Source organism: Schistocerca piceifrons, chromosome 11 (genome assembly GCF_021461385.2).
Source record: "Schistocerca piceifrons isolate TAMUIC-IGC-003096 chromosome 11, iqSchPice1.1, whole genome shotgun sequence".
Taxonomy (NCBI): domain Eukaryota; kingdom Metazoa; phylum Arthropoda; class Insecta; order Orthoptera; family Acrididae; genus Schistocerca; species Schistocerca piceifrons.
The window spans coordinates 78617215-78640965 of record NC_060148.1 but is presented as its reverse complement, the minus strand read 5'-3'; the positions used below and the strand labels follow the sequence as shown (position 1 = coordinate 78640965).

At 43.2% G+C, this 23751-nt stretch overlaps 1 protein-coding gene across 1 annotated transcript in view; it reads right to left on the bottom strand.

Annotated features, from left to right (window-relative positions):
* Positions 1 to 23751, bottom strand: part of LOC124719894 (alpha-mannosidase 2) — a 784015-nt gene that overhangs the window by 201278 nt on the left and 558986 nt on the right. The window contains exon 8 of the mRNA XM_047245074.1: positions 17839 to 18034. Coding sequence (XP_047101030.1) covers positions 17839 to 18034 — 196 coding nt within the window. The remainder of the gene's footprint in view (positions 1 to 17838; positions 18035 to 23751) is intronic.

Sequence of the window (23751 nt, the reverse complement as noted above, 5' to 3'; positions counted from 1 at the left end):
CCAAACAAGATTTGAACTCTGATCCCTTCGCTGAGCAACTAAACACCTTAAACATTACGCTAACGTAGCTCGTCGTGCTATAGAACTTCTGGAGGACTAAAATATCACGCAAAATACCGACAAACACTGTTGGTATGACTATGGATTACTGACGTTTCGTCGAAGTACAATAGAAAATAAACAATTACCGCCGTTCTTTATTGCGAAAAAGCGGTCTGTGAGAATGATACAAACACCTTTCCTTGCTATTGCCTGAATTAGGAGGCTTATTGCTTGTTTGGTTTAATTAATTAATAGGATATGAAGCAACTGGTAAAAAGAATGCTTTTTCCAAACTTTCTATAAAAGAAAGTCTGCTATCAAGACATTGCTTTTGTTCAATTACTTTATTAATGGCTGAACATTTCTAAAACTGAAGACACTCGTCCGTGCTCTGCACTGCAATCGAGCTCTGGCAACGTCGTTCATTGGCTGACTGTGTTTTGTGACGTCAGATGCGCAGAACGAACCTAAACTCGGCCGCCGTTGTAAATGGCGCGCATTATAGTACAGTTTCACGATGGGTTACTCGCATTCGTGTTGGTCTTGTGAGCGTAGACAATAACCCAAGTCCTTTCTGCCACCTTTCAAACTATGCAACATACTTTCAACACCCTGTGTGTATGAAAATCATTATACACTACTGGCCATTAAAATTGCTACACCAGGAAGAAATGCAGATGATAAACGGGTATTCATTGGACAAGTATATTATACTAGAACTGACATGTGATCACATATTCATGCAATTTGGGTGCATAGATCCTGAGAAATCAGTACCCAGAAGAACAACCTCTGGTCGTAATAACGTCCTTGATACGCTTGAGCATTAAGTCAAACAGAGCTCGGATGGCGTGTACAGGTACAGCTGCCCATGCAGCTTCAACACGGTACCACAGTTCATAGAGTAGTGACTGGCGTATTGTGACGAGCCAGTTCCTCGGCCACCATTGACCAGGCGTTTTCAGTTGGTGGGAGATGTGGAGAATGTGCTGGCCAGGACAGCAGTCGAACATTTTCTGTATCCAGAAAGCCCCGTACAGGACCTCAACATGCGGTCGTGCATTATCCTGCTGAAATGTAGGGTTTCGGAGGGATCGAATGAAGGGTGTAGAGCCACGGGTCATAAAACGTCTGGAACGTAACGTCCACTGTTCAAAATGCCGTCAATGCGAACAAGATGTGGCTGAGACGCGTAACCAATGGCACCCCATACCATCACGCCGGGTGATACGCCAGTATGGCGATGACGAATACACGCTTCCAATGTGCGTTCACCACGATGTCGCCAAACACGGATGCGACCATCATGATGCTATAAACAGAACCTGGATTCATCCGAAAAAATGACCTTTTGCCATTCGTGCACGCAGCTTCATCGTTTAGTACACCATCGCAGGCGCTCCTGTCTGTGATCAAGGGTAACCGCAGCCACGGTCTCCGAGCTGATAGTCCGTGCTGCTGCAAACGTCGTCGAGCTGTTCGTGCAGATGGTTGTTGTCTTGCAAACGTCCCCATCTGTTGACTCAGGGATCGAGACGTAACTGCGCGATCCGTTACAGCCGTGCGGATAAGATGCCTGTCATCTCGACTGCTAGTGATACGAGGCCGTTGGGATCCAGCACGGCGTTCCGTATTACCCTCCTGAACCCACCGATTCCATATTCTGTTAAGAGTCATTGGATCTCGACCAACGCGAGCAGCAATGTCGCGATACGATAAACCACAATCGCGATAGGCTACAATCCGACCTTTATCAAAGTCGGAAACGTGATGGTACGCATTTCTCCTCCTTACACGAGGCATCACAACAACGTTTCACCAGGCAACGCCGGTCGACTGCTGTTTGTGTATGAGAAATCAGATGGAAACTTTCCTCATGTGAGCACGTTGTAGGTGTCGCCACCGGCGCCAACCTTGTGTGAATGCTCTGAAAAGCTAATCATTTGCATATCACAGCATCCTCTTCCTGTCGGTTAAATTTCGCGTCTGTAGCACGTCATCTTCGTGGTGTAGCAATTTTAATGGCCAGTAGTGTATTTAAGAGTGTTCCACATTAACTAAACAAATGGATCTATTTTTAACAAACTTGGTACGCATATCACTTGCCATCTGGTAACAAATACTATGGGGGTTTGAACCACATACTTCCCATACAGGTGCAGGTGAAAACGATGTAAAATAGAAAGATAACTCAGGACATCTCTAAGAACTGCAAGCAAATGTTCTATATACATGACTCATTATTTCTAGGAAAAAAAACTGTGCAGATTTCAAACACCCACAGGGGAGAGATTGCGGATGATCAGCCGCAACACGTAAAAATATTGCACAAAGATCGATGTCCAATGTTAGTACTGAATCCATAGTGCTAGTTTGTTGAAAACTGTTAGTCTGATCCCTTGGTTGTATACAAAATACGGGTTGACTCTTACATTGAAGATAACAGCAATCAGCCACTTTTTACAATGCTACTCATTTACTGAAATAGCGCCGTTACCGGTTTCGAACAGACAGCTTCATCTTCAGTCGGCTAGTTCACGTTAAGATATATTTTACATTAGCTTTCGCCTTTTGTTTTTCCAACTGATGAAATTTCCGTGCGGTGGTGGTGTCGATGAAACATGCGCGCCATTATCTTCTAGTGCAGAGTGCTTGCAATTTTACAGCAGCGAAAACTGTATGATGCACTTTGTTAAGTGTATGTATGCAAATAATCTAAATACATACGTCCATGTGGTGAAACTTCTCAGTGTGTGAGTGGTGCATGAGATTATGTGCATACATATAAATAAAAAAGTGCATCATTCAGTTTTCGCTGCCGCAAGATAGCAAGCACTTTGCATGTTTCATAGGCACCGCCACCCCACGGAAATTCCATCAGTTGGGAAAAGAATAGGCGAAAGCTAATGTAAACTAATGTGAACTATCCGCCTGAAGATGAACCTGTCGGTTCGAAACCGGTACCGGCACTGTTTAAATAAATAAACAGCATTGTAAAAAGTGGCTCGTTGCTTTTATCCTCTATGTAAGAGTCAACCTATTCAAGGTGATTCACGAAAATATGCAAATATTTTAATATGTAATTCTAAAGATAAAATTAACGAAAAAAGATCATATATTTATTTATTTATTTATGCACTTATTTTACCTGGTAAGATTAGGGCCTTCAGGCCCTCTCTTACACCTAACCAGACATACTCAGATTTCTACAGAACATTAAGGACATAAATGTGTTATACAGTATTAATGTTAAAGAAAAGAAAATAGAGATTACAACAGTATTACAATGATAATTATAACAATCAAAAAATAATTATAACAATCAAGAATAATAATAATAATAATAATATAATGACTATGTATATGAAAGTAAACATATTTTTCTTTTATGAATGTCAGTCCTATCGCTAGTTGGGAATTTTCTCGTTATGTTCTTGCAGCTTGTGAGTTATTCTCATCGAGCAGAGACATAAGACGATAGAATGGGGTGAAAGAGATTAGAAGAGGTAGATAGGTTAGAGGAAGAGAAATAGAATGGTAAAATTCGAAGCTATGATGGAGAGTAGAAAGAAAGAGATGAGGGGGGGCACAACAATGGTGGCTATACCGTCCCTAATATGTAAGTCTTGAGTTCCCTCTTGAATGTTGAGTGGTTCTGGATAAGACGCAGATCACAGGGGAGCGCGTTCCATAGTCATATGGCTGAGATGGAGAATGACATGGAGAAAGATTTTGTGTTATGTAAAGGTACAGCCAAGATGCTAGATGTATCCGATCTGGTATTGTGGTTGTGGAATGATGACAGGTGTTTAATGTAAGAAGATAAGTATTGGGGGCACCAGTGACTAAGAAATCGATGAAGTAAGCACATTGTGTGGAGATCGCGTACCTTATGTGGGCGTATCCAACCTAGCTGGGAGTACGAAGGACTGATGTGATGATACAACCGTATATTGCATACGTATCTAACGCAAGCATTCATCACTGGCTCGAGGCATCTCGAATTTTCGCTATTTGAACCATGCTGAACTACATCACAATAGTAAAGATTAGGCAAGACTAGTGTTTGGATTAATTTTTGTTTAGCATGGGTTGGAAATATATTTCTAAATTTTTGGATTGCATGTAGGGAGGAGAGCGATTTCCGGCAAGCTGTGACTGTTTGTTCTTTCCAGTTTAGGTGTTCATCCAAGATTATTCCAAGGTCTTTTACTGTTTTTTGGTATGGTAGTTGGGTACCATTGAGGAATATTTGAGGGACTGTTTCGTGGAAGTACCACCTGATTAACGTTGGATGAGATATAAGAATGACCTGGGATTTCTTGGGGTTTAGTTTCAGACCTAGGTTCTGTGCCCATCGAAAAACAGAGCAAAGATCTGCGTTCATACTCGCTATTGCGTCAGCAATGTTCTTGGGGCTTGCACTTATGTACAGTTGGATGTCGTCGGCATATAGATGGTAGTTGCATAGGTCCGCAAATGTTTAGTTACAGAGTTACGACTAATAAAACATTTTTCCTGAAATTTAGCAACTTCGCTAATACGAAGCCATCGCAAAACTTTACGAGGTTAAAGCAAAGCTCGATTTGGTCTGGTGAATCTAACGAAACATGTCCCAGACCTGTATCTGCAGTATTTTTCCAACACGTCCAGAGAAGCAAAGATTATTACACAAGTAAATTTGTTTACTTTCCATTAAGAATGTAGAAACTTTTGTCGTTGTCGGCAACCGTTAGTGAGTTGTTTCAGTCGTCCCCAACCTGGAAACGAGTTAGTTTTCGTGAAAGAACATAATGACAACAGTGTATTTAAGTGAAACCACATAGTAACTGTTGTAGTTTGTAGATTGTTTATGGAATAGGGATGCCTTTCAAATTTACGACAGAGGAATACTCCGATATGGCGTTTGTTTATGGCAAATGTGATGGTAATGCTAAGGCTGCATTTAACGAATATCGCGTACGTTATCCAACTCGGAGGATTTCGAATGCACGAACCATTAGTGGAGTATTTAGAATGTTACAGGAGACAGGTTCTCTACCTAGCGTTCATGATCAGTACGAGCGCTCGATACGTGAAGACGATGATGAGAATATTATGGATGCTGTTCAACATAACCCGGGTACCAGTACACGACTTATCTCTCAACGATTAGGCATTTCACAGTCTAAGGTATGGTGTACAATGAAGTACAATAATCTGTATCCTTACCATAAACAAAAAGTGCATCAATTACATCCGGAAGATCCTGCCCTTCGCTTGGAGTTGTGCAACGGGTTAAATAGTAATCAGAGGTTCCACAAATACATTTTATTTACTGATGAGGCACAGTTTACTCGAGACGGTATAAACAATTTACATAACGAGCACCTATGGTCTGAAGCAAACCCACATGCAACAGTGGAACACAATTTCCACCAGCTATTTAGCATAAATGTGTGGTGTGGTATAATCAACACACAATTTATTAGACCATTCATTTACCCAGGACGTCTAACTAGCGAGACGTACTTACAATTCCTTCGAGAACAAATGCCCCGCTTACTCGAGGATGTTCCACTTGCTACGCGACTGCAAATGTATTGTCAACATGACGGCGCGCCTCCAAATTTCACGAACGCCGTTACTACACATTTAAATGAACATTTTCCTCAGAAATGGATTGAAGGTGGTGCTACACGTCTGTGGCCACCCAGATCGCCCGATTTAACACCAATGGATTTTTGTCTATGGCGATGGATGAAAGACACAATTCATTAGGCCAAAATCAATACACATGAGGCATTACTTGCTCGCATTGTGATTGCAACAGACGAAATTAAGAACAACCCTGTGAAACTGAAACGAGCAACGAAATCTGTTCATACACGTGCAGCTAAATGCACTGAACTCGGTGGAGACATTTTTGAATATTGATTGTGAATGTATTGTGAAATTATATGTACACTGTACAACTTTCTTAACACTAAGCTTTGTTTTTCCCGGTTTGACTTGAATTCACGTGTGCTATGGTGTTAATAAAAGCAGATTATATGAGACATTGATACAATTTGAATTAACTTTATTATCATCATTTTTCCAAAATCAAATTCTCTACAACTTCTGCTGAAAACTTTGTGCAAGTGTCAGGAATTAAAAAAACAAATCGGGCCAAGTGGTTAATAAATTAGAAAATTTACCAAATTACGTCTTTGCTTCTCTGGATGTTCTGAATAACTGCTGCAGATACACGTCTGGGGCATGTTTTACTAGATTCACCAAACCAATAACAATAAAGTGAATGGAAATCGTTCTTTACTTTAACGTCGTACCGTTTTGAGATGGCTTCATATTAGCGAAGTTGCTCAATTTTAGGCAAAACCTTTTACTAGCCGTAACTCCGTAACTTAACATTTGCGGCCCTATGTTTATACGAAATCTTTTCTTTAGTTTTGCTTGTAGAATAAGATATTGAAATATTTGCGTACTTCGTGAATCACCCTGTATACTGAACCCATAGTTTTGGAGTTGCTACGCTCTCTGGCGACTGTCGTGATGGGGTTTCCCAGTACTGCAGGCGGGAATGCTAGGTGGACGGGAGAAAAGACCATTATACAGTATATGACTCTACGTAGTTAGCAGGGTCCGTGGAGATGTTTGTTACTCTGAGATTTATTCCAGCTGAGTACCACTGTAACTAACCCAAATGCTACAATACGACTGAAACTGCTTTGATTGTTATTACTTCGGTGCAAGTGGTTAAGTCACCTGAGAGCAGGGTTGCCAAACAAGTTACACCAATTAGTGCGTGCAGCGAGCCAACGCCCACCTAACGTTTGTTAAGTGCCTCGAGCACTACGGACCACGACCTTTATACAACCCGTTCAAAAAGTCTCTACACAGTGCCATGTGATTGTTAGCCGCGCGTGCCGTATGATTGTTCACCTGCCTGGGTTACTTCCCTTCAAGTGGACTCTCCCAACATTCCACTGTTCCGTTTATCTCAGTAAAAATGAATATTCAATAATTTAATAACTTGTATTCACTTCGATATATTCACTGCGGCATACGGCACGCACGGCTAACAATCATACGGCACTGCAGAGAGACTTTTTGAACACCCCCAAGGTACTAGGGTGACTCCAAAAGAAATGCACACTATTTTTTTAAATCTATCTTTAATTCTACATGTTTGAAAGTTTTACAGTGTGTAGATACATCATTTAGGAACAATATTTTCATTTCTCCACATAATTTCCATCCCTCTCAACTGGCTTACGCCATCTTGGAACCAGCGCCTGTATACCCGCACGGTAAAATTCTGGACCAACCTGTTGGAGCCACTGTTTGGCAGCGTGCACAAGGGAGTCATCATCTTCAAACCTTGTTCTACGAAGAGAGTCTTTCAGTTTCCCAAAGAGATGATAGTCACATGGAGCCAGGTCAGGACTGTAAGGCGGGTGTTTCAGCGTTGTCCATCCGAGTTATGCGATCGCTTCCACGCCGTTTTTGAATGAAATGCGGCCGTGCATTGTCGTGCGACAGCAAAACATCCTGCTTTTGCCGCTGGACTGGCCGCAAGTGGTTGGATAACATAGCTTGTTTAGGATGGCCTCCGGCGTTCACACACAATCTGACGTCATTCGATTTTTACCTCTGTATGGTTCATAAAGGACCTCTACCACCTCTACCACCTCATATCTTGATATACCGAACTTTAGAAACACTATTGTTGCAACAATTAGTCCAAAGTCACAGATCAAGGTTTGGGGAGAACTCACCTCGATACCGTATGACGAATGGTGCTCACATTGAACTCCTGTAAGAAAACTTTGAGCTACTATTTCATTTGGCGTATTACCTACAATTGTAAGTAGAAACTAATAGATGGTACGAAGCAATAAAACCAGTATATTCATTTTGAAACAGGCTGTATTTTCAATCAAAACCCTCCATCTACTTACGTTCCTATTCACGGATAAAGTAAGCTTTTTTCGTGGACGTACCGATATTGTCGGACGTAAATAGCAGTGGCTATGGGCTTTCGGGATGTTCCCGCTTCTGTGCAAGAACGCAAGTGGGAAAACCTCTGGAGCGTGTCACGAAAGCTCTCGGCGAGAATCGGTTATACAGCTTCCCACGTCAGCAAACGACGCGGCAGTCCCACGTTCCACGCGCATGCGCATTCTGCAGCGCGCTCAGCATTTTCCGACTCGACACTCGGGAAGATAGAATTGACCACTGACGTCACTAGCGCACTCGCCACGTGCTCCACTGTCAGTTCGCACGCGAAAGCATGACGCGCGCCCACGAGCAGTCCGTTTTAGCCGGAAAGTCGATCGTATAGGACGGACTTCCACACAGTGCAGTAAATCACCTGTGGCGGAGCACTGCACAGGCAACTGTAACTCTAAGCGGTATGACAGGGCTGAAATTCTAGCGTTCACTCACCATCCTACATCGTATTTCGCAAGCCACCTAATGGTGTGAGTTGGAGGTAACACTAAGGCCGTGTCCTACGTGAGCGACAGGGCGCGACAGCTTCAGGCGACAAAACACAGCCGCTGCTGTAGTTACTACAGTTGTGGCGATTCGTGAATGAGTCGTTTTTTTTTTCCTTTATTGTAATTTTCATCACCTGATACAGGCGGGCTGGCAGCAGCTTAATACGCTGCTCTTCAGCCTTATGGGGTACAATAATATGATATAGGTGACACAGACAATACAAAAAATGGCGGGCAAAGAAAGTAGTTACAAAAAACAAAAAACAAGGAGCCGTTCACGTTGGACGATAAAAACACTAACACTTGGTGACACGGCGCACAAAACACGGAGAACGGCGACGGCACATGTGAGCAGTTGAGTTGTAACTGCACGAAACACAAAACGAAGCACACACACTAGACAGCGACGGCGACGAACTCCGGCGCGCGAATGTTCACTATGCGTGTGCGAGTCCGTGGACCTGCCAAGAGAGGAGGAGGAGGAAGGGGAGTGGGAGAGGGAGAGGGGAGAGCAGAGATGCCATGGGCAGGGGAGAAAGGGGGGAGGGAGGAAGTGGGAGGGGAAGCCCAGGGGGAAGAGGGGTGGAGGGAGGGGACGGGGGAAAAGGAAAGAGAAGGGAAGGGAAGGGAAGGGAGGGAGGGAGGGTGCCTAACACCGGAAGTGGGGGGTGGGGCAGGGTCAAAGTTGATAGGAGGGGTAGATGGAGGGGAGGAGGACATCATCAGGGAGGGGGAGCTGGCGGAAGCCACCTTGGGAGAGGGTTAGGAGGGTGGAGAGATGGAGACCAGGTGGGACGTGGGAATACAGGCGCGGCAGCGGGCGGGGGTGGGAGAGGATCGGGGAGACGAGCGGGTGAGGAGGATCGAGTTTGCGGGAGGTGTACAGGATCCGTATCCTTTCAAGGAAAAGGAGGAGGTGGGGGAAGGGGATGAGATTGTACAGGATCCGCGTGGGGGAGGGGAGACGGATGTGATAGGCGAGGCGGAGAGCATGGCGTTCAAGGATTTGGAGGGATTTATAAAAGGAAGGGGGGGGCGGAGATCCAAGCCGGATGGGCATAACAAAGGATAGGGCAGATGAGGGATTTATAGGTGTGGAGGATGGTGGAGGGGTCCAGACCCCACGTGCGGGCGGAGAGGAGCTTGAGGAAACTGAGTCGGGAGCGTGCCTTGGCTTGGATTGTCCGGAGGCGACGGTCGAGGGTGACGCCAAGGTACTTAAGGGTGGGAGTGAGGGCGATGGGACGGCCATAGATGGTGATGTAGAAATCAAGGAGGCGGAAGGAAGGGGTGGTTTTGCCTACAATGATCGCCTGGGTTTTGGAGGGATAATGAGTCGTTCATTATAACGACTCTAAATAAAGAACCGTAAGAATCGAATCGTGATACGGACGAATCGTCGTTCAATAGAATCGTAAGAACGATTGCGTGTTTCCGAGTCGTGACGATTCCAAGTTCCAACGATTCATCGATTCTTACAAAGGAACCTCCCCATCGCACCCCCCTCAGATTCAGTTATAAGTTGGCACAGTGGATAGGCCTTGAAAAACTGATCACAGATCACTCAAGAAAACAGGAAGAAGTTGTGTGCAACTATGAAAAACATAAGCAAAATATACGAAAAGTGTAGTTCATGCATAAGATATGCTACATCAAGGAGAGTGTGAGGCCAGGAGCTCCATGGTCCTGTGGTTAGCGTGAGCAGCTCTGCAACGAGAGGTCCTTGGTTCGAGTCTTCCCTCGAATGAAAAGTTTAATTTTTTTATTTTCAGACAATTATCAAAGTTCAGGCACTCACACATAATCAACTTCGCTCTCCAAAATTCCAGGACATGTTCAGACTTGCTTGGACATATGCAGGCTTTGACGGTCTACACACGGAAAAATTTGAAAACGTTAAAAACATATTTTTTGACAGAGCACAGGGAAAACTGTGCGACTGTGAAACTGTTGCATTCATTTGTTGCAGTTTATGTGACGAACTCATGTTTTCATCACTTTTTTGGGAGTGATTATCACATCCACAAGAAAACCTAAATCGGGCAAGGTAGAAGAATCTTTTTACCCATTCGCCAAGTGTACAAGTTGGGTGGGTCGACAACATATTCCTGTCATGTGACGCACATGCCGTCACCAATCTCGTTTAGAATATATCAGACGTGTTCTCCTGTGGAGGAATCGGTTGAACTATGACCTTGCGATCAAATTTTTTCGGTTCCCATTGGAGAGGCACGTCCTTTCGTCTACTAATCGCACGGTTTTGCGGTGCGGTCGCAAAACAGACACTGAAGTTATTACAGTGAATAGAGACGTCAATGAACGAACGGACAGATCATAACTTTGCGAAAATAAAGAAACTAAACTTTTCACTCGAGGGGAGACTTGAACTAAAGACCTCTCATTCCGAAGTTGCTCACGCTAACCACGGGACCACGGCGCTCCTGAGCTCGCATTATTCTTGATGTTGCATATCTTGCTCATGGACTACTCAGTTTGTATATTTTTGCTTATTTTTTTTCATAGTTCCACACAACTTCTTCCTGTTTTCTCGATTGATCTGTGTTCAGTTTATCAAGGCCTATCCACTGTACCAACTTATAACTAAATCTGAGGGGGGTGCGATGGGGAGGTTCCCTTGTTAGTACACTACGCTTCGAAGGCAACTTCCGAATCATGCCGAGTGGTGCCGAATGATTACGACCGCCAGATGGCAGTCAAGTGGAGGCTGCGTGTGAACAAAGGAAGCTCGGAACGAACAAACGAAGTTCGTGGGCCGTAATATTACTCGTGAAAACCAAGCTGACACTTGGCGGTGGCAGACGGGAACGAGCGTAAAGGCATTTCCCATTTACCATCGCTACCATCAGCCACCGCGCCGACGTCAGCTTAGTTTGCGCGAGTAATACACGAACTAGTGATGACAGAAACGATATACGGCGAGTACACAGCTCCAGATACACACGATTAAAATCAAGAAATCCAAGCATTATGAATAAATACGTACCTCTTATTTGTTACAGATGCAATGCAAAACACACACACCTTCTACACACACGATTATGTATTATATTTCGCGTATCTCGAAAACGGCCCTAACGATTTGGATGAAATTTTGTATTTAGACTGATTTTTGCTTTTTGAGTTCACCTACATAGTTCCACTCTTTCGCAAAAAGTCAATTTTACAATATATATAGCCTACATAGTTCCATTCGTAAAAACGCAATTTTATATTATAAAAACGCTATTTCACATGTTTTTATAACGCCATCTCGTAAAACTTTGTTAGTACCTATTGAATGTAGTTAAGATTTTGGATTTTATGTTTATGTGTATATAGGTGTCTTTCCTTACAGCACGCGATTTTACACAAAAGCGTTTTTTAAAATAAAAACGCAAATTTCGTGTTTCTTGGGAACGGCTTTAACAGTTTGGATAAAATTTTATATTTAGACACGGATTTTGATTTTTAAGTTTACTGGTGTCTTTCCTGAAAAAAACTCGATTTTACACAATAAGTATTTTATATCGCAATTTTGTAAATCTTTGTTACTATTGGATGTTACAGTAGAGGTGTATCACATTTTGTGAGATGGCGGTATAACATTATCCGAATGCGAACACGTTGGATTTACCGTACATCGAATAGTAACAATCATCCTAGATATGTTTTAGGTCAGACATGGTTTCCTCTGATCCTTGGTATCTCGCAAATGAAAATTTATATTTAGTATATGTATGCTTTCAACTTTATTTGAATAGGTAGCTTCTCCCAAAAAAATACGATTTTACAAAAAGAAACAGAGCTAAGCTCGGTCTTCCACACATTATGGTAATAACAAGAGTAATATGCACATTACAGCATTAGATTACTGATTACTTGCATAACTGTATCGAAGTTTCTTGTCTAAACACAGTTCAAAGCAAGTATTGTCTCAAACATATAAAATTCAGGCTCAGTTCGTGAAAAAGCTCTACACACTAGAGTTGGGCAACACGATTCTTTTTCCCGATTCGATTCCTACGATTCAATCTCACATTGCGAATCGATTCCTACGATTCGTTCACGATTCTTTCACGATTCATTCTAGTCTGCGATGGCACGATTCTTACGGAATGCAAAAAGTTCTACATCTTACTCACAGAACGCAGGACATATCTCAAATTGTCAATATAATATTACGGCCCACGAACTTCGTTTGTTCGTTGAGAGCTTCCTTTGTTCACACGCATCCTCCACTTGACTGGCGATCGTAATCATTCGGCACGACTCGGCATGATTCGGAAGTTGCCTCCGAAGCATAGCGTACTAAGAACTTGGAATCGTCACGACTTGGAAACACACAATCGTTCTTACGATTCTTTTGAACGACGATTCGTCTGTATCACGATTCGATTCTTAGGATTCTTTATTTACAGTCGTTCAAATGAACGACTCATTCACGAATCGTAACAACTCTACTACACACACACACACACACACACACACACACACACACACACACCATTGGCAATTTCAGACATGTCCTGCCATCTGTGAGTAAGATGTAGAACTTTCTGCATTCCGCAAGAACCGTACCATCGCAGACTAGAATGAATCGTGAACGAATCGTAGGAATCGATTCGCAATGTGAGATTTAATCGTAGGAATCGAATCGGGAAAAAGAATCGTGTTGCCCAACTCTAGTAGTAGACTAGAATGAATCGTGAACGAATCGTAGGAACCGATTCGCAATGTGAGATTTAATCGTAGGAATCGAATCGGGAAAAAGAATCGTGTTTCCCAGCTCTAGTAGTAGACTAGAATGAATCGTGTACGAATCATAGGAATCGATTCGCAATGTGAGATTGAATCGTAGGAATCGAATCGGGAAAAAGAATCGTGTTTCCCAACTCTAGTAGTAGACTAGAATGAATCGTGTACGAATCGTAGGAATCGATTCGCAATGTGAGATTGAATCGTAGGAATCGAATCGGGAAAAAGAATCGTCTTTCCCAACTCTAGTAGTAGACTAGAATGAATCGTGAACGAATCGTAGGAATCGATTCGCAATGTGAGATTGAATCGTAGGAATCGAATCGGGAAAAAGAATCGTGTTGCCCAACTCTAGTAGTAGACTAGAATGAATCGTGAACGAATCGTAGGAATCGATTCGCAATGTGAGGTTGAATCGTAGGAATCGAATCGGGAAAAAGAATCGTGTTGCCCAACTCTAGTAGTTACGGAGGTGTCTACGTGAGCCACACCTGTGTCGCTGCCTGTCTCCCGCTGCAACTGGCGACGTTTGAATTCAAACGTGTTTGAATCTTGTGGCTGCAGCACGCGCTACAAAGAGCGACAGCCACGTGTCTACTCGGCAAAGCAGTGGAGCGGACGCGACGGTACCTATGAACTACTTAACATCCGATTTTAAGAAAGCTACTCGGTGAAAAAATTTGATTCTTTCGAAACCTATAGCTTGATATCCTTAAATGATAAAGGTCAGAATTTATTTTCCTTATTCGCCAAAGTTACAATTCACATTGTAGATAAAAACTGAAGAAACTGCACAAAGGTGGGAATTTAAGCATATGGGACCCGGATAAACTCACTAAACCAGAGGTTGTACAGAGTTTCAGGGAGAGCACAAGGGAACAATTGACAGGAATGGGGGAAAGAAATACAGTAGAAAAAGAATGGCTAGCTTTGAGGGATGAAGTAGTGAAGGCAGCAGAGGATCAAGTAGGTAAAAAGACGAGGGCTAGTAGAAATCTTTGGGTCACAGAATAAATATTGAATTTAACTGACGAAAGGAGACAATATAAAAATGCAGTAAATGAAGCCGGCAAAAAGGAATTCAAACGTCTCCAAAATGAGATCGACAGAACCACTTGTATGAATATCAAGAGCTCAGATGGAAACCCAGTTCTAAGCAATGAAGGGAAAGCAGAAAGGTGGAAGAAGTATATAGAGGGTCTATACTGGGGCGATGTTCTTGAGGACAATATTATGGAAATAGAAGAGGATGTACAGGGTGTTTCAAAAATGACCGGTATATTAGAAACGGCAATAAAAAATAAACGAGCAGCGATAGAAATACACCGTTTGTTGCAATATGCTTGGGACAACAGTACATTTTCAGGCGGACAAACTTTCGAAATTACAGTAGTTACAATTTTCAACAACAGATGGCGCTGCAAGTGATGTGAAAGATATAGAAGACAACGCAGTCTGTGGGTGCACCATTCTGTATGTCGTCTTTCTGCTGTAAGCGTGTGCTGTTCACAACGTGCAAGTGTGCTGTAGACAACATGGTTTATTCCTTAGAACACAGGATTTTTCTGGTGTTGGAATTCCACCGCCTAGAACACAGTGTTGTTGCAACAAGACGAAGTTTTCAACGGAGGTTTAATGTAACCAAAGGACCGAAAAGCGATACAATAAAGGATCTGTTTGAAAAATTTCAACGGACTGGGAACGTGACGGATGAACGTGCCGGAAAGGTAGGGCGACCACGTACGGCAACCACAGAGGGCAACGCGCAGCTAGTGCAGCAGGTGATCCAACAGCGGCCTCGGGTTTCCGTTCGCCGTGTTGCAGCTGCGGTCCAAATGACGCCAACGTCCACGTATCGTCTCGTGCGCCAGAGTTTACACCTCTATCCGTACAAAATTCAAACGCGGCAACCCCTCAGCGCCGCTACCGTTGCTGCACGAGAGACATTCGCTATTGATATAGTGCACAGGATTGATGACGGCGATATGCACGTGGGCAGCATTTGGTTTACTGACGAAGCTTATTTTTACCTGGACGGCTTCGTCAATAAACAGTACTGGCGCATATGGGGAACCGAAAAGCCCCATGTTGCAGTCCCATCGTCCCTGCATCCTCAAAAAGTACTGGTCTGGGCCGCCATTTCTTCCAAAGGAATCGTTGGCCCATTTTTCAGATCCGAAACGATTACTGCATCACGCTATCTGGACATTCTTCGCGAATTTGTGGCGGTACAAACTGCCTTAGACGACACTGCGAACACCTCGTGGTTTATGCAAGATGGTGCCCGGCCACATCGCACGGGCGACGTCTTTAATTTCCTGAATGAATATTTCGATGATCGTGTGATTGCTTTGGGCTATCCGAAACATACAGGAGGCGGCGTGGTTTGGCCTCCCTATTCGCCAGACATGAACCCCTGTGACTTCTTTCTGTGGGGACACTTGAAAGACCAGGTGTACCGCCAGAATCCAGAAACAATTGAACAGCTGAAGCAGTACATCTCATCTGCATGTGAAGCCATTCCGCCAGACACGTTGTCAAAGGTTTCGGGTTGTTGAAAATTGTAACTACTGTAATTTCGAAAGTTTGTCCGCCTGAAAATGTACTGTTGTCCCAAGCATATTGCAACAAACGGTGTATTTCTATCGCTGCTCGTTTAGTTTTTATTGCCGTTTCAAATATACCGGTCATTTTTGAAACACCCTGTAGATGAAGATGAAATGGGAAATATGATACTGCGTGAAGAGTTTAATAGAGCATTGAAAGACCTAAGTCGAAACATGACCCCGGGAGTAGACAACATTCCATTAGAACTACTGTCCGCAGCTCGTGGTCGTGCGGTAGCGTTCTCGCTTCCCACGCCCGGGTTCGATTCCCGGCGGGGTCAGGGATTTTCTCTGCCTCGTGATGACTGGATGTTGTGTGCTGTTCTTAGGTTAGTTAGGTTTAAGTAGTTCTAAGTTCTAGGGGACTGATGACCATAGCTGTTAAGTCCCATAGTGCTGAGAGCCATTTTGAACATTAGAACTACTGACAGCCTTTGGAGAGCCAGTCCTGACAAAACTCTACCATCTGGCGAGCAAGATGCATGAGACAGGCGAAATACCCTCAGACTTCAAGAAGAATATAGTAATTCAAATCCCGAAGAAAGCAGGCGTTGACAGATGTGAAAATTACCGAACTATCAGTTTAATAAGTCACGGCTGCAAAATACTAACGCGAATTCTTTACAGACGAATGGAAAAACTGGTAGAAGGCGACCTAGGAGAAGATGAGTTTGGATTCCGTAGAAATATGGGAAAACGTGAGGCAATACTGACGCTAAGTCTTATTTTAGAAGCTAGATTAAGAAAAGGCAAATCTACGTTTGTAGCATTTGTAGACTTAGAGAAAGCTTTTGACAATGTTGACTGCAGTACTCTCTTTCAAATTCTGAAGGTGGCAGGGGTAAAACACAGGGAGCGAAAGGCTATTTACAATTTGTACAGAAACCTGATGGCAGTTATAAGAGTTGAGGGACATGAAAGGGAAGCAGTGGTTGGGAAGGGAGTGAGACAGGGTTGTAGCCTCTCCCCGATGTTATTCAATCTGAATATTGAGCAAGCAGTAAAGAAAACAAAAGAAAAATTCGGAGTAGGTATTAAAATACATGGAGAAGAAAAAAAAATCTTTGAGGTTCACCGATGAGATTGTAATTCTGTCAGAGACAGGAAAGGACATGGAAGAGCAGCTGAACGGAGTGGACTGTGTCTTGAAAGGAAGACGTAAGATAAACATAAAAAAAAGCAAAACGAGATTAATGGAATGTAGTGGAATTAAGTGGGGTGATGCTGAGGGAATTAGAACAGGAAATCAGACACTTAAAGTAGTAAAGGAGAGTTGCTACTGAGGGGCAAAATAAGTGATGATGGTCGAAGTAGAGAGGATATAAAATGTAGACTGGCAATGGCAAGGAAAGCGTTTCTGAGGAAGAGAAATTTGTTAACATCGAGTATAGATTTAAGTGTCAGGAAGACACATCTGAAAGTATTTGTATGGAGTGTAGCCATGTATGGAAGTGAAACGTGGACGATAAATAGTTTGGACAAGAAGAAAATAGAAGCTTTCGTAATGTGGTGCTGAAGATTAGATGGGTAGATCACATAAGAAATGAGGAGGTATTGAATAGAATTGGGGAGAAGAGGAGTTTGTGGCACAACTTGACCAGAAGAAGGGATCGGTTGGTAGGATATATTCTGAGGTATCAAGAGATCACCAAGTTTGTACTGGAGGGCAGCGTGGAGGGTAAAAATCGGAGAGGGAGACCAAGAGATATAGGTTGCAGTAGGTACTGGGAGATGAAAAAGCCTGCACAGGATAGAGTAGCATGGAGAGCTGCATCAAACCAGTCTCAGGACTGAAGACCACATCAACAACAACCAGTGTATCTCGCGCATCTCTGGCTAGGCAACCCAACTTGCATCGTTCGCCTCCAGGTAGGGACGATGTAGGCCGGGTTGCCGTGCTGGAAGCGACCGCCTGGACAGGGGCAGGCTCCAGAGCGTGCGCCGAGCGTTACCTGCGTGGCGTCCTGGATGGCCTCGAACAGCTTGAGCGCGTAGTCGTGCATGACGAAGGCCTTGCTGGTGCCGGCGATGGCGTCGTGGTGCTGGAAGAGCGCCAGCGAGCGGCGGGCCCGAACCAGCCGCTCGAAGTCGCGCTCCAACAGCCGGCGCATCACCGACGAGTTGGACGGCGCCGACGAGGTGGGCGGCCTGGAACAACACGGCCCAGTCTCACAACAGGCTGAGGCAAACACTCGAAAACCTCCACAGGCAGAGACGTGGAAAGAATAGAACCGTGTGACGGCTGCGGTCCAAGCGGCTAGCCTGTAGTAACACAAGAATACCTATGTGCGAGCGGCCACCCGAAGGAACCGAACTCATTTTTTCTGAGATTATTTATACACATTTTCTACATCTACATCTACATCCATACTCCGCAAGCCACCTGACGGTGTGTGGTGTGTGGCAGAGGGTACTTTGAATACCTCTATCGGTTCTCCTTTCTATTCCAGTCTCGTATTGTTCGTGGAAAGAAAGATTGTCGGTATACCTCTGTGTGGGCTGTAACCTCTCTGATTTTATCAAAATGGTTCAAATGGCCCTGAGCACTATGTGACTTAAATTCTGAGGTCATCAGTCCCCTAGAACTTAGAACTACTTAAACCTAACTAACCTAAGGACATCACACACATCCATGCCCGAGGCAGGATTCGAACCTGCGACCGTAGCGGTCGCGCGGTTCCAGACTGTAGCGCCTAGAACCGCTTGGCCACTCCGGCCGGCTCTGATTTTATCCTCACGGTCTCTTCGCGAGATATACGTAGGAGGGAGCAATAAACTCCTTGACTCCTCGGTGAAGGTATGTTCTCGAAACTTCAACAAAAGCCCGTACCGAGCTACTGAGCGTCTCTCCTGCAGAGTCTTCCACTGGAGTTTATCTATCATCTCCGTAACGCTTTCGCGATTACTAAATGATCCTGTAACGAAGCGCGCTGCTCTCCGTTGGATCTTCTCTATCTCTTCCTATCTGGTACGGATCCCACACTGCTGAGCAGTATTCAAGCAGTGGGCGAACAAGCGTACTGTAACCTACTTCCTTTGTTTTCGGATTGCATTTCCTTAGAATTCTTCCAATGAATCTCGGTCTGGTATCTGCTTTACCGACGATCAACTTTATATGATCATTCCATTTTAAATCACTCCTAATGTCCACTCCCAGATAATTTATGTAATAAACGATGTATTGACCCACAGTCGCCGGCCGCGGTTGTCTTGTGGTTCTAGGTGCTTCAGTCCAGAACCGACCGCCCTGCTACTACGGTCGCTGGTTCGAATCCTGCCTCGGGCATGGATGTGTGTGATGTCCTTAGGTTGATTAGGTTTAAGTAGTTCTAAGTTCTAGGGGACTGATGATCTCAGATGTTAAGTGCTCAGAGCCATTTGAACCATTTTTTTGATACACAGTCAACATGGGTTTAGAAAACATCGTTCCTGTGCAACACAACTAGCTCTTTATTCACGTGAAGTGCTCAGTGCTATTGATAACGTATTCCAGATCGATTCCGTTTTTCTGGACTTCCGGAAGTGTTTTGACACTCTACCACACAAGTGGCTTGTAGTGAAATTGCGTGCTTATGGAATATCGTCTCAGTTATCTGACGGGATTTGCAATTTCCTGTCAGAGGGGTCACAGTCGTATTAATTGACGGAAAGTCATCGAGTAAAACATAAGTGATTTCTGGCGTTCCCCAAAGTAGTCTTATAGGCCCTCTGCTGTTCCTTATTTGTATGCATGATTTAGGAGATAATCCGAGTAGCCATCTTAGGTTGCTTGCAGATAATGCTGTCGTTTATTGACTAATAAAATCATGAAAAGATAAATACCAATTGAAAAGCGTTTTAGAAATCAAATCTGTATGCTGCGGAAATAGGTAGTTGACCATAAATAACGAAAAGTGTGAGGTCATCCACACGAGTGCTAAAAGGAACTCGTTAAACTTCGGTTATACGATAAATCAGACTAATCTAAAAGCCGTGTTATGAAAAATATGCAGATAAGTTGAAAGAATGAACTCACCTTGTGTAGCAAGGAATGGCAGTGTAACAGAATTGAGTAGTGTCTGTGGTTGAGACGTGAAGGACACGTCCCGGAAGTATTTATAAGGTGGGAGCTGGCCGTTATTTAGTGTAGTGCGTGACAGGACACACCCATAGGTACCCTTATGTTAGATGAGACAGAGCAGCTCATGGTGTCCTATAGGTTTAAGGAATTTAGCATTACGCTCGTCCATAAATACTTGATGCACTTTAGTGGTAGGTCGAGAGAGACTACCTGTGGTTTCAGCGTCCGATCGAGTGGAAATGGATTGCCACGTGAGCAAACTAATCAGCTGCAATACACTATAGATATGGAATAAATGTGCTATCCTATGCTTTAAATTTTAATGGAGTGAGTATTGCTTAAGTACATACACTAGCAACATAATTGAATAACATAATGGCAGACATGAAATATTATATATAGCTCAGCATAAATACACTTCGATGAAGTAAGTACATAATTGCAGATGTGGAACTGACACAGCAGAAGAGGACCAATAAGTGGATTTAGTAGTCAACTAAACGTAGTGTGTTTTGAACACTCAGAACTGTACTATTACCACAAGTTACTCACATGTACAAAGAAGCTGAGAAGACAACTACTAATCGAATATACTCATACCATCTCTAAGAATAAGGTAATCGAAGATGAGTCAGCTAAGTAAATAAAATACAAATGTATCAGGAATGTACCGAGCATTGGTTCAATGTTCCGGCCCAGAAATAAAAAATTGAGATTAAATAGGATTTATGATTGTATGCCTTGAGCATAAATTTTCTCTAGTACGTGACTAACGGCGTTTTGAGCCATTTGTTTACCGATTTTATGACAATTAAGTAACCACGAGAGTAATATTGAAAAAGTTCTGTTAACTTTGTTCCAGCAAAATATTGAAGGATAAAATGTATATATCCCCATTTCATTGTGACCCACCCTTAGATAATAAGTGAACAGAGTCTGAGGAACTCTTTTTGTTTGTTCTACAGGACAAACCAGATAATGGCAATCTGGTAGCTGCGTGAAAGCGTGGAGTGACTTGGACACAACTCACAGTGACCCCTCCCCTTTCCCCATGTAATTGAGAGTGAACGTGAAGGACGCACACCATAGCAACTTCCCTTCCTCTACCCTTGTGAATGGTAGAACGCCAGCCAAAGCGGCTACAACTACATGTGTAAAAATGAAATTGTCATGATTGTAAAATTTTCTTTCAGGTTTAGAAAAGGCTGCTAAGATATTATCATCTGTTTATGTATCTTGAATAACTGTGTTATTTTCTTTGAATTTGTGTATGTAAAAATGTATTTAATGGATTTAAGAAGCAGTGAACATTCCAGCAATTTAAATAATTGAAGTAGATAATAGCTTTCTTTTTAATATTTCTATATGTTTACTTTTAAATTTTAATTTTTCATAGGGAGGTAAGCTGTACTCTTGCTTCCCTTTTTGTAATTAATTGATTTTCTTTTCTTTCTCATTTACATTTCAAAAAAAATTAAGTAGAGGGTGATGTAGGGAAGCAGCCTACTCGTGCCTTATAAAAATCTCATCAGTCTTTCCATTGTGTGCCAGCCTAGTCCGCTGTACTAGCTCTGACGTCATAAATGTTGCGCAATACTTTAAAAATCAAGTAAATAACCTGAAACGTTTCTAGCATGTCAGGAGTAATACTAAATCAATATGTATTGAATATCAGTTCAATAACTTTAACCATTTTCGAAATTTGGACGTTTTTCTGTAAAAATCATTGGCGCAACAGAAAAGAGCTAGAAACTTAAAAATTTATATTTGGATTCCTTTTTCATAATAATTTAGTAGAAACAGTATTCTGGGTCTCACAATTTAAAATTTTAGTTGAAATTCATGATTTTCTGGTTTTTGTCTTAAAAATGAAGGAAGCAAGATAGATTAAGTAGGCGAATAAATAAGGCTAGGATGTTTAAATTTAAGTAGAAGGGAGATCCGCTATAATCATAAAAATGTGAGAAGTTTCAATTGAATAACTATAAAACTATAGCGATAGCGTATCTCCAAAGGGCAAGTTCAGAGCTCATCTACGGCATGTGGTGTAATTAAATTAATTCTCTCGCCCAAAATAATTGACTTAGCCAAGTCAGACTTTTATTATGATTACTTACCTGTGTGCTGATTGCACATTTAAATTGAGAGCTTCATCGGCCATCAGCAAAGGAAGCAATGATTTATTCGATAACTTAAAGTGGTGCATTACTAGCCCAGCGGCTAGTCGGGAGAGCCGATTTGATCAGGCGTTCCCTCAGCCGTCCACACCGCTCCGCACCGCGGCTCTACATGTAAGAACACTGCGCGAGAGAGCAAGGCCCCAGTTCTCTCCAGACGCTGATTAGCGCACCACCTGTGCCAGGAGTCGCGTCGCGTCGCTATCATTGCTATAAACAGCCTCGGATGCCGTAATAAGTTACTCGGGATACGCGTAACCATGAAATCGTTTTCGAGTGAAGTGTTAATTCTGGGAGGACTTTAATGATCTATCTTCAGTTTGCGTATGTCGTATTTTCACGTGCCGCCGCGGGACAGACATTCTACCATTATTTAGCATGGCGTTTCATGAACATTATCATCAAATTATGGCGAGCATTCACTTAAACCTTTATTTTGAACAGTTATAGTGGCATCAGCGCATTAGACTCTGAACTGCTCTGGTAGTTGGATTGTGTGGAATTCTTTTTTGGTCTGTGACTTTCAGAATATAGCGAACATTTTAGAGAGAATCGTTTTTGATTATGAATCCCAGACAATCTCCTAATTCCTCAGAGCTATAAGCTGTAGCTGTAAGTGTATTTCTCAGATGAAGTGGGCACTAGGAATTCTAATTACAGGCTTCACGTTTTGCTAATCACTTTCTGGTTGCCAATATTGTAGTTAGAGAGCCAGTGTTGAGAACGGCAAAAAACAGCATAAATAATAGGAACATTTATATAACAATTTCAATTCTACCCGCCGCCCCACATATGGTGCATCGGCCGGGAAAAACAAAACATTTCATCTATTCACAATTATTCCACCCGCCGCCCCACATATGGTGCATCGGCCGGGAAATGCATCTTTTCTACATTACATTCTACATTTTATATAACAATAATTCCACGCGCTGCCCCCCATAAGGTGCATCGGCTGGGAAATACAAAACATTTCCATAACAATAATTCCACCCACCGCCCCACAACACGATCGTCTTTTTCGAAACCCATGCTGGTTCCTACAGAGTAGATTTCTAGTCTCCAGAAAAGCCATTATACTCAAACATCTCCAGAAAAGCCATTATACTCAAACATGTGTTCCAAACTTCTACAAGTCCAACTGTTTTGGCTACAAAATCCTATTTTTCAACTTAGGCCACCTTAGCAGCGGGGCCTGTATGGCTGTATGGAACCACCCTACTGGTCGACGTCTTGCCCCATCAGTAACCTCCCCGTCACCCACGTACTGCTTCCTGTCTAGGGCATCCTTCATTGGGCCAAACAGATGGAACTCGAAAGGTGCGACATCCGGGCTTCAAGCTGGAGGAGGAAGAACAGTCCAATCACGTTTTGTGAGCTCCCCTCGGCAGAGCAAACTTGTGCTTAGCCTTGCGTTGCGTTGTCGGAGGAACCGTTCGTGTCCATTTTTATGGCGACGAACTGGCTCAAGCCGTTTCTTTCCTCAAGGTGGCACTCCAAAGGTGATCGTTGCTCCATTTTGGAGGATATCCACCCGAGAATAACTCCTTCAGCGTCCCAGAAGACTGTCGCCATGACTTTATACCGCCTGACGCTGCGGTTTTTTCGGACGCGAGGTGGTGTGGCGG